The sequence below is a fragment of the Wolffia australiana genome, chromosome 10, assembly GCF_029677425.1.
Source record: "Wolffia australiana isolate 7733 chromosome 10, ASM2967742v1".
Taxonomy (NCBI): Eukaryota; Viridiplantae; Streptophyta; class Magnoliopsida; order Alismatales; family Araceae; genus Wolffia; species Wolffia australiana.
Window position 1 is genome coordinate 15,987,147 of NC_135844.1, and position 12,172 is coordinate 15,999,318.

Genomic DNA, 12,172 nt, shown 5'->3' on the forward strand with positions numbered 1-12,172 from the left:
ATGCGTTCTTAACATCAAACTGGAGAATGTCCCAGTTGCACTTCGCTGCCACCGCAATCAGAACACGAACAGTATTAAATTTTGCCACGGGGGCAAACGTTTCCCCATAGTCCACTCCTTGCATTTGTGTATAGCCTTTTGCCACTAGTCTGGCCTTGAGTCTTTCCAACACACCACTACAGTTGAATTTAGGTGCGAATACCCATTTACATCCCACTACTCGTTTTCCCTTTAGTAGGCAAACAATGTCCCATGTGTCATTCCTCTCTAGGGCAGCCATATCTTCGTCCATTGCAGCCTTCCATCCTGGGTCTCGGAGGGCCTCCTACACTCGTGTAGGGATGACCACATCCCCTAGAGACGTCAGGAAACTCTTATAGCTTTCCCCCAGATTCTCATATCTCACATACTGTCCAATGGGATATCTCACAGTGGAACGACAAGACCAGATGCCTTTCCTCAATGCAATAGGCCACCCCAAATCGTCCTGGGCTGCTTCTCGTGATTGGCTCCCGTCCACTGGTGCTGCAGGGACTGTTTCAGCATCCTCTAGAGGCGGGTTTGATACCTCATGTTCCTCACCCTCTGGCTCTTCAACAGCAGCTTCCCTTTCTTCCATTTCTTCAGTAACATCTTCTGTCCCACGTGAGGGCTCATCTGAGTTCACAGCATCTTCCGACTGCGCAACTAGGCTCGGCCCGCTGAACTGCCAGCTTGGAAGGGACAGAAACTGCAGTCCTGTTGCATTTGCAACCTCTGCAGCCTCCTTCGTGGTCTTCTATGATGAATAGAATGGTTCTGACTCATGGAAGATAACATCAGCAAACACATAGAACTTTCGGGAGGTGGGGTGGTAGCACCGATACCCTTTTTGAGTCCCTAAGTACCCAACGAAGACGCATTTGATGGCTCTGGGGTCTAATTTTCCAGAACTTTGATGCACAAAGACGGTGCAACCAAATATGCGGGCTGGTAATCCGGAGAACAATTTCAGTCCTGGGAATGCGGCACTCAGCAGGCCCAACGGGGTCTGGTACCCAATTACCTTCATCGGAGTCCTGTTCATCAGATATGTGGATGTGAGTACTACCTCTCCCCAGTAGTGCTTCGGGAGGTTCGTTTGAAATAACAGCGAACATGTCATAGCCAAAGTATAGCCAAGACGGCGTTCTGCCAGTCCATTTTGCTGCGGAGTGTTAACACATGATGATTCGTGTAGGATTCCCCGAGCCGATAGATAGGAACCCACTATAGCGTTGAAATATTCAGAACCATTATCAGTTCTGAATCTCTTCACTGTCCTCCCGAATTGCGTCGAAATCATTTCACAAAACAGTATCATGATCTGTGATACCTCTGCCTTGGACCTCAGCAGATACGTCCACATGGTCCTCGTGCAGTCGTCAACAAAGATCACAAACCACCGACAACTTGTGAGACTCGTCGTGGGGCAGGGTCCCCACACATCGCTGTGGATGCATTCAAACGGAGACAAACAACGTTCTTCTATCGATCTATAAATGGAACGGCGATGTTTGGCCAGATGACAAGCCTCACAAAACAATTTGTCCTTCAGAACATCACAAAACAAAGCAGGATAGCAAGTCTTAAGTAGGTCGAATGGAGGGTGCCCCATCTGCTGGTGTAGACGCATCACCCTCTCCTCCCCGGTCCGTCCTTGCTGCGTCACCAGCACTACCGCATCGGAGCATCAAGGAGGAGCAAACCACCTTCGCGTCTAAAGGATGAAATCCTCTTCCCGGAGACCTTTTCATAGAGAAAACAACTGTCACTGTCAAGGACAAATCTCCACCCATAGTCATCAACGAGTTTCTGAATGGAGATAAGGTTTGCTCTAAGATCTTGAACAAGCAGGACCCTCTTGAGGGTCCCAAGAGAATGAACTGAGATGTCCCCTACTCCTTTGACTGCTAGGGACCCTCCACCAGCAGTTTGAACTCTGTGAGGGCCTTCTGCCACCATGTAGAGTTGGAAGAGAGACTCTTCCGGGGACATATGATCTGTGGCTCGTGTGTCGGCAACCCATTCGGGAAAAAAGGTGTTACCTGACTTCACGAGGGCAGCGGAGCTCAGCCGCTCTTGGACTTCTTCGACTTCCAGACTTCCTACTACAGCCACAGTATTCTGCGGAGTCGTCGCAGCCACCAAGGCTTTTCTCCCGGAGCCAGAATTCGTGTTTTTCCACGCCAATTTCCACCAGTTCTCTTTTGTGTGGCGACGCTTCTTGCACTAATTGCAGAAAAGTGCGTCACGGCCGTCCTCACTTTCTGCTCCGGCTGCTGGGATTGGCTGAGCCGGACGTACCGTCCAACTCCTTATCGGGTTAACTCGATTCTCTGGTTTCTTTGTGAGAAGTGCAGCGGATTTCTGTCCCTGGGAATCCGAAGTTACCCCGAGTCGGCTCTCGGCTTCTAGAATAGCACTAATGGACTCTTCCAGCGTAGGTAACTTCTCGCGATGGAGGAGTTGGCTTCTTACAGATTCATAGACTGGATTTAGCCCCATCAAGAACGTAAAGATCCTCTGCTTCAGAATGTACTGACGCTCTACTGATTGTGGATTCTGAGTTGGCCATAGATGGTCGATCTCTCTCCACACAGACTTTAGTCTTGATGAGTATTGGCGGACAGTTTCACCTCCTTGACGAGCCATCGTCTCTTGCACCTTTAGCTCATAAATTCTCTAGTCAGGGGACTGTTCAGCAGTGTATTTCTGAATTTCGTCCCACAGTTCCTTCACTGTCTCACAGTACAAGAAGTCCCTACGCATCTCAGGCGTCATTGACCTCAACATCCATCCAAGGATGAGAGATTCCTCAGCTTTCCACCTCCTGAAGTCCGGATCCGCCACTGTTCTGGGTAGATCAGTCAAGTGTTCTCCCAGAAAACATCCATAGACAATCAGGGTGACCATCTTGGACCACTCGAACATGTTCCCCCCATCAAATTTAACCTCTGATGGGGGGAGGACGATAGCTGGCCTCCCGAACTCCTGCATTTGAATCAAATCTGCTCCTCTCATTTCACTTCCTTGGTCACCCTGGACACCACTAGCATCACCTTGACTTGCCATGGATGAGGGACTCCACCACGCTTCCACTGCGCCAGCACCAGCACCAAGAGACAGCAGAGAAGTGATGACTGGACTGCTTCAGACAGCTGAGAACAGAGCTAGAGGATGACCTGCCTCTGCAGACAAGCTCCAAGCCCCACCAAAGAGAGATAATCAGAGAAGAGAACGCTCTGATACCATGTTGACTAGTTCTGAGAAGAGTGAGAGAGGGAGAGAGCTCCTCTTAGGTCGGCACCCTTTGGAAAGGAAGAGAAAAAACTCACTAAAAATGGCTAGGGTTTGGGGCCCTTTAAAGGCCCCTCCTTACAAGTGTCCCACGTGTGGGGCTCATTAAGGAGCTATGACGTGAGAAGAGAATTCGCCCATGTGGGCCACTTATATAGCGTGGCCCACTCACAATGGGTAAGAGAGAGAAGATAAAGAAGAGAGAGAAAAGAGACATGGTTCAACAATTATGGAACTATGATATATTTTCACGAGAATTACAAGACAGAGTTAGAGCCAGATAAGAGTGATGGATTATTTATAAAGCTAGGAGTTTATCTACTAGACCAAGTGAGTCCAATGGAGCATATGAAGTTCTTGACCTAGTTAAAAAAGCTTTCTCATGATCTGGAATTAAGGATAATGAGACGTATGATGTAGTCCACAGAAAGAGAGAGAGAGAGAGAGAGAGAGAGAGAGAGAGAGAGAGAGAGCATATGACATGGGTACAAATAGATAATTGGGAACATTTATGGATCAAGTATGCTGGAACAAAGTGGTCGGTGTATGCACAAATGATGCCGGACGTCGTTGAAGACATCGTCTGAGTATGATGGCTTGGTACCAAGATAAGAAAGTGGTATCGAACGTCGACGGTGTTGTCGACCGACAGATAATCCTTAACGGGTAAATGTAACTAAGACGTGATGAATATGCATCCTACGTGTCATACGTGCAGGCTCTGACTCGAGGGAGGTGTCGAGCTCTGAGCATGGACGGGGCATCAGGTGACGGCGACGATGCCCTCTTAAACCTAGTCAGACGGAATCAATCCGTATGGCTCACACAAACGGACGGACTCGTCCGTATATGTAAGACACTTGTTTACATCGCAGTTTTCTCTCAATTCTTTCCTCTCTCACCCACCTATCCCGAGTGTGGTGGAATCAAGACGAAAGTATACTATAGAAGGTAAAATAACAAGCGACGGAGAGAGGGTGTACCTCTTCTTCAAGCCGCCCCGTCAACACACGCTAATTATGGAAAGTGCACACCGTCTTCTCTCCCGCCTACGGCCCTTCCTTTTCGGGGTTCCGGATCCCCGTCAGAAGATACCCGAAAATTATTTCAAGGATACAGCTTTTTGGGAAGCCCATAGCCTTTCTCAGGAGATGATTGGCCAAGTACGAGCTATGGTAGCCCAACCTTTTCGCTACGACCACGTCATCACGGGTTCACGGACAACTACATCCCCCTTGGCGGATAGCGGTGGCAATGGATGGCTAGTCGAGTAACGACCATGACATGTTTAGAACCAAGCTGCATTGAAGCCACTCTCTTTTTCAAAGGAGTTGAATCTTCTGAACCCCGTGGGAGTTGAACAATCATATAGAAATACGTATTGCGTGTGACGCATACGTCACATATGGCGAGAGTTACGACTCTCCATGGGGGCCTTACCAGTTGGTAAGCCCCCATGCTTAGTTGGTTAAAACATTTAAGACTCCTGTTTCTTTAAATATCTCTAGTAACGGGGAAGAACACAGTTGTTGTTGAAGTGAATGGGTTTTCCTCTATCTAGCGTTACTCCTCTCCTTCTCTAGCATTATCTCTTCTCTCTATCTTTATCTTTAGCATTTTAAATGAAGTTACCTCTTGGGATACGATATAATGATTAATTTTTGTTCAAATGTTTTTGGTCCTTTACTGCCTTTGATGGATTGCGACTGTATGAATTTTTATTTGAATATATTATTCGACTTTATTGATTGCTGTGTTTTAGTTTGGTTAAGGATTTCTGAGGATTTCTGTAAATGTTGATGAAGCAACCATGGTAATGGCAAATGTGTTTCTGCATGAGGAAAATATCTGCCAGATTTCATGTGATTGCAATTATTTACTCAATTTCCTGATCGACTGAATTTAATCATGCTATAACTGACATGTATTTTATAAATGATTGAGTCTTGTTAATTGCCCAGGTAGAGTAATGGAATCCCCTTCTACTACTGCCCCCAAAATCGATGGCTAAGGCTACGCCATTGATGTTCGCAGATTGCATCGTAATCGAGGTTGATGATAAGCTATCAACGCATAGCGGAAGACGTAATCGGTCAAAAGTTTTGGATCATTTTGTTGAAGTTGGCCCGGACAAGTATGAGTGCACGCTATGTCAAGCAAAGAACCCCATATGTAAGGTCGTCATCAGGAGGTATAAAGACAAGAGCACAAATGTATTTTGGGGACATCTGGAGAAGGTGCACCACAAATTTCAGGACGAAATTAGGGGACGCAAGCTGAACCAGAGAACCATTCTCCACAACAAACTACTGTCACGTAAGTTATACTTACGCGACATCACCATGGAGCAGACAAAAGAGGAGTTCGTTAGGTTCATCTGTGACAACAATCTTCCTTGGGGTCTTGTGAAGAAGAAGACTTTCCAAAGACTGTGGTTCAATGGGACACAGGTGGTGGGGGACATCCCTGGTCCGGATGCGGTCTAGGCAACGGTTGAAAGGATGTACACTGATGTTCAAGGGAAACTGGTGGAGATGTTTGCAGACGTCTCGAGCGTATCACTTAGTGTGGATGCTTGGACATCCCAAAACAACATCGCCCTTTTAGGAATCATGGCCCATTGGATCGAAAACGACTGGAAGCTATGTTAGCTTCTTCTAGGACTGCGATAGATCAAGGGACCCCATAGCAGCTCAAACTTAGCGATGATCATCGTGGAAGATGCATATCATTACGACATTGAGTGGAAGATATGTACCATCACCATGGACAATGTGTCCAACAACATAACAATGATTGCCTCCATTGTGGATCAATTGAAGATAGTAAACCCCCAATTCACCATGGACCGACATGTACCATGCTTTGCCCATGTACTGAACCTTGTAGTCCAGGCCGGACTCAAAGTCATTCGCAATCCAGAACCCCATACATCTAATTTGTTACGTGTCCGAGATCTTCGCCCAGTAACACCGTTGGACACGGAAGACCCAACTAATTCAGATGTCGAGGAAGATATTGCGGCACTAGTTGCACCTTTGGGGGAAGTCGTTTCACGCGTGAGAGCCATTGTGAATGCCATTCAGGGATCGACACAGCGTATGGAAAAATATGTTGATATGTTTACCAGATTCAAACAAGATAAAGATCGACTGCCCAACGCGGTGGAACTCCACTTTCACGATGTTAGAGCGTGCTCTTGGTAAGAAAGATGTCCTGGACCACATGGCTATGCAGTTCCTTTCCACGACCACCAGAGATTACGGCCTATGTCACAAGGACTAGGAGTTGATAGACGAATACCCGGGCATCCTTGGGCCACTATGACAGGGAACTGACTTTGTCTGGTCGACGAAGAACTTGCCAATAACTGAAGTAACGTCATTAGTCAGAGAAGTGACGAATCACCTTGAGCATGCTACAAAAAGTGCAGGGGCTGCATTGGATGCTGATCGACGGAATGCCGTGCGGTCAGCGTGTGGTGCTATGCATAGCAAATTGATGTAGTATGCAATGGTACTTTGGGGCAATAATACCGTCGCTACAGCGGCGACATTAGATCTGTTCTCAAAATTAGGTGTGGTTGATCCGTCGTGTAGACAGAGTGTGCTTTCCTATCTTGGCAGTCTATTGGATTCTACAGCTACGATGAAAGCAGAAGAATGCAACTCTGAGCGGGGAATGTTGTCGGTAAGTCGACGTCCAAAGAAATATTCATCCAAACAGCAATATACGCGTCCGTGCAATCGTCAACGACCACGTTCAACGCCGAGGCAAGAGCTGGATACGTATCTTAACATCCCATGCAATGAGGAGGAGGACAACCCTCTAGGTTGCTGGAAGGATGTCGAAATGCGGTACTTGCCAAATTTGACAGTAATTGCTCGCCAATTCCTTGACGTGAGTCCGACCAGTGCACTAGTGGAGCGGCTTTTTTCAGTCCATCGAGGCATCACAACGTACCGAAGATCACGGCTCGATGCGGAGAGCATTGAGATGTTGATGACGCTTCGCTCATGGTTCCGTCATGTAGAGTGGGACTCCGACGACTCCGATGATGACTCCGATGATGATGACAGCTCGGGTGTTGGTGGGTTACGCTATATCGCTTTCCATTTTTCAGAAACATGTTTCTCTTTTATTGGCTCTCTCTACATTTCATGTTATAGAGTAACGGGGGAGGCAATATGATTGCGCTGTCTCATTCACTCATCCATTCAAACCGTCACTATAAGTTCTATTTCCTCTTCACTCTCTCTCTCTCTACCGACGATTATTTCAAATTTGGTTAAAAACAAATACTAAGATAAACTTGACTCAGTTTTTGCTCTGCAAATTTTGCCCTTGACTTGTTCTGATTATTCTTGAGCTCTTACGTATAGTAGTAGAATTTCGTTCTAGTAATGTATTGATCACGATAAATGCTGTATTTCTTGGCAAAAAATGGAGACTAAGAAAAACATGAATCAGGTTTCGTTTAATTTTTTCTGAACAATTAGTTTAGATATGTTGATGTGTCTTATTGCTCAAAGTTGATATTTTTCGGCATGACTCCATCACCTGTGAGTTTTCGTTGAAATATTCCAGCATGAATTTATCGCTCAAATAAATTACCCAGTTTTCCTTGCAATGAACAACCTCCAGTAGAAATACAGAAAATCTATAGAAGCAACACATCATCGTGCAATATTCATATAAGTAAAATGAAAACAAGATACTGTTCTTGTTTCCCCAAGCTGGTGGACTGATAAGGGCGCCACATTCTATCAAGAAGGGCACAAGCTTCCCCCCACCGTGTATGCCGGTCAAAGCTACAAACATGTCAAAGGCAGTGCAATAAGACGAGTCAAAGTCAATGATCCGAGCACATAAGAACATGGGGGGCCAACGGTTCTTATTGTCGCATCCACCGATGTGCTTCCCTCCGATGAACACATTCCGAACCGTTGAGATATATCTTGGTTCAGGATAATTTTGTCATATATTTTGGTTCTTATTGAATAGTCAATTATAACTCACATCAATCACTCTATTTACCTTCAGGAAGTGGCTGGCCTTTGGTTGTGAGGAGGCGGCTATGGTGTGGCTATGGTACGGCTACGGTGCATCTATGGTGCGGCTACGGTGCCGCTCCGGTGCTTACCGCCCTTCTGCGTCGTATTGTTCGTCTACTTCCTTCTTACTGAAAATACTTTAAATACTGATTGAACATTTAAGTTGATGTCTACAACTTATTTGAATTTGAAAAATTAAAAGTTTGTCATTTTTATTTTATTTTTACATACTCAGAACAAGTGATTAACCTCAAGAAAGAACAATATAAAAATTCTTAGGGAACCGCCCTTTTAGGTATCGGTTTTCAATATTAGGTGACTTAAGTAACCAAAATGTAACCCATGAACGTAATATTTTAATAGGTCGAGAATAATAAGTAATAATGCAATTTCTTAATTTTTTCAGCAATGCTACAATTAATTTCACCGTATATATAGTTAAGCATTTAAAATTGAACCCATACACATAATATTTCTCCACATCTATAATTAATGTTTATTTAGTAAATTACCCAAATAAATTTGATTGAATAAAATGGAAATGAACTCAATTCTAATAAAAAAATTAGTTACCCTGTATTAGGAAGTTTAGTTTAATTCATAAACCTTACATTTCGTAGGGGACTAAATAATCATTTTTTCAAATTTTTACCGTCTAAAATCGTCCGTCAACCGTCCAAGCAAGCCAGACGGACAAATTTTTCATCCCATAGGACAAATATCGTCCTGTCGCAACGTCCAGCGGATGATTTTTCGTCCAAAAAATCGTCTGACTCTTAGGGACCGGACGATTTTTGTCATACGGAACGAAAAATTAGTCCGTCCGCGTCCCTGCACTATACTCATAAACTTCTACTTATTACGTCAATACAATGAATTTTTATATTTTTATGTTAAATAATCATATTTTATCGTTATGAAGATTATTGCGTTTAAATAGAAGTCCGCATGATATTCTTACTTTTATCAAGTTATTGACATTTTTATGGATGATGCACGAACCATGTTTATATGAATATTTATTCAAGTTGAAGTTTTTAATCAATTTTCTGTCCTTATATCCATAGATATATTACTGGAATTCAAAAAATATGGTTTAGATTCTATGAATTAAGTTTTTTGAGAATTATTTTAGGGCTTTCTGGCTTTGTTTTGATTCCGCCATGGCTGCTTTCAAATTTAATGGTTAACGATCAACCATTGCGGCGCACAAATTGTATTTGCAAATGAGGGTCTACAACGACCAATCAACATCTGACATATTTTTAAATATTTAATGCCCTAATAAGATTTTCAATATTATGATAGCAAGGAGTGCAAATTGAAAAGATGGCATCTCTGGGCACTAAAGGAACCCGTCAACGTTTGCACGTTAAATTATCTACAGATCCCCAAATGCACTTCCCAGGTGTCCTGACACTCTTCCTCCCTCTTTCTCTCTGAACATATCCCTTTCTCTCTTCACCTTATGATATCTTCCATTGTGCATCACCAACACATCGCGTATGATTCCTCCCGCGAACAGAAGAACAAAACTTCATGTTTTCGTTGATTAAATATCTTATTTGGATGCGTGACGCCAAGCAATGATTCGTAGACGTTTAATAATTTCTCTTGTTCATGCAAATTGGAGATTCCTAATATGGTAGACTGGTCCATCTACGACCTCTGGAGAACAAAAGTTATCCATTAGACAGTAGTAAGCAAGAATTTAATAAGACATTTTCAAAGCTGAACAGATGGTTGGAGGCGGACCTTGTGAAATCTAATCGAAAATCTATCCAATGAAGGTGTTTAACGCATAAGCTATCGCAATCTTGCCGACAAACAGGTGGAAGGCCGACGCTTTCAAATTTGACCATAATGGTGACAATGACAGCTCCAAGGGTAAAAGACTACGTGTCAAAAGAGTATTGAATCTCGTTAATAATGCTTCATCCAGAAAGTTTAGAAAACAAAGAAGTCCAAATAAACAAAATCAAGCAAGTATCCAGTCATGAACAGACCCGAAATAAGGCAACGGATGTTTAACTGCCAGGTGTTCTTTAGGGTAACTGACTACGTCATCGCACGTGAGCCTGAACAATTTCCCTTTCAAAATAAAAATTTCATTTTCATTCTTGGGATTCAACCAAAAAACAATAAAAGCTGCGTATTTCCCAGTTCTTTTAGAAATAAAAAAACGCCAGAAATACTAGTTACTATGAACGACTTAGAAAATTTGTATATGCTAAGACTTTGAAAGTTTTTTAGAAACTGAATCTTCTTTAAAAATCTTAAAAGGGCCATTTCCTCTTTGATCAATTAAAATTTGTGTCTTTAATCAAGAACGACTTAGGCATCTTTGAGGGCATATAAGTGGAATTTGAAGAATACTATATGAGTAGTATGCGACTAGTCAACTGATAGGTGAGCGTTCTGACTTCACTTTTCTTAGATGCCTTGGTTCAAAGTCTGCCATTTGTCTGTGAGTATCACAGCAATAATGAATCAGTCTAGATTCGAGTGACACGTCCATTAAAATCCATTGACTAACTTCATGCTTCCATACTCATTTCACACCGCCCATTCATGCATATCCATGTCACTTTCTTCACTCACCTATCAGTTGAATTTGGATGACTCAGTGCACCATTTTCTTGCCACTCCAAGTGTCGTGTCTGGCAAACTAAACACACAGGACGAAGATTCTACAGTGCGATGACAACGTGTTCGGAATCAGTTCCTTCACCCTGTCTGCGTCACCTCCGTCGTTTAGCTTGAAGCGCATCCTGTGGGCATTCGCATAGAAGATAAGCCTTCAACTTGTCTGCCGTTTCATCTCACAAAACACAGACATAAAAGTTTCATTAAGGTCTTCCCAACAACTCAACATTAACTAACAAGGCGGGATGACTATAAATAAAGCACATCATAGGCAAAGAATAGTCATCTTCTCCTTAATCTTACTTCACCGAAGTAACCGATGGCTTCCAAGGCTTTGCTGCTGCTGGGGTTGCTCTTGATCGCCATGATCATCGACTCCTCTGCTCTCCTCTCGGAATCGAAGGGATTAGAGAAAGGTGAAACAAGTATGTTAAATTCCTTATATATTCCTCTCTCTGATTTGCTGCCTGCTCTACTACCTTAAAACGCTTATCTGTTGGCGCAGAGAGTGATGTGGAGGAGTTCGATATTGAACCGGACAGTCAGTTTGTTGTCGAGGAACAATTTCCTGGTCCGTTTAGACCTCCACCGCATAGGCCCCCCCGCTGCCGACGTTTGTGCTGCAGGCGACAGTATTTCCGCCGCGTGTGTTTTTGCTGTTCCTACATGAACGACAAGGCCTCCAAGGGAAACCGCCCGTGAGTAATGACAGTGCCTTGCTGTCTACGAACATCGTAGTTAAATAAGATGGCATAGAAATGGGCTGCAAGTTAGACGCTGTAGCCGTCACTTTTGGGGTTGTCGTCATGTTTTTGTTTCTGCGAGGACTGTTGTAAAAAAAGCAAGGCTTATGTAAACTTGCATCTGTCTTTGTTTTTAGTGTTGTAGTATACTATTTGCTAGCCGAATACTGTTATGCTTGGAGATAGTGGGAGGCAATGACAGTAGTGGATTATGGGTTATGATGTAATGGGAGTGCAGACTAGTTTGTGACAAGAAAAACAGAGAGATAACAAGAGTTATGACCATAGACCGTAAAGAGAGAGAGAGAGATAGAGAGAGAGAGGGAGAGAGAGAGAGAGAGAGATAGAGAGAGAGAGAGAAAGAGAGGGTGGTCGAGATAACATCATAGATGACTCAACTCCACGAACGGC

General features: G+C 43.8%; 1 protein-coding gene across 2 annotated transcripts; it reads left to right on the forward strand.

The window, feature by feature from the left end:
* Positions 1–11,288: 11,288 nt before the first annotated feature.
* Positions 11,289–11,926, forward strand: LOC144708520 (uncharacterized). Of its 2 annotated transcripts, none has more exons than XM_078581892.1 (2): positions 11,289–11,434; positions 11,524–11,926. In XM_078581892.1, exons 1-2 carry the CDS (start codon positions 11,338–11,340, stop codon positions 11,718–11,720), a joined length of 294 nt encoding a protein of 97 aa, XP_078438018.1. In that variant the 5' UTR covers positions 11,289–11,337; the 3' UTR covers positions 11,721–11,926. The 2 variants fall into 2 exon arrangements, with proteins under 2 accessions (XP_078438018.1, XP_078438017.1); XM_078581891.1 differs by having other exon boundaries at positions 11,291–11,443.
* The last annotated feature ends 246 nt before the right edge of the window (positions 11,927–12,172 follow it).

What these genes read in the sequence shown, in the direction of transcription:
- LOC144708520 (XM_078581891.1), top strand. Translation starts at nt 11,338, where the DNA reads ATGGCTTCCAAGGCTTTGCTGCTGCTGGGGTTGCTCTTGATCGCCATG. An exon ending in ATTAGAGAAAGGTGAAACAA is followed by an intron (nt 11,444 to 11,523) that starts GTATGTTAAATT and finishes CTGTTGGCGCAG; the next exon opens with AGAGTGATGTGGAGGAGTTC.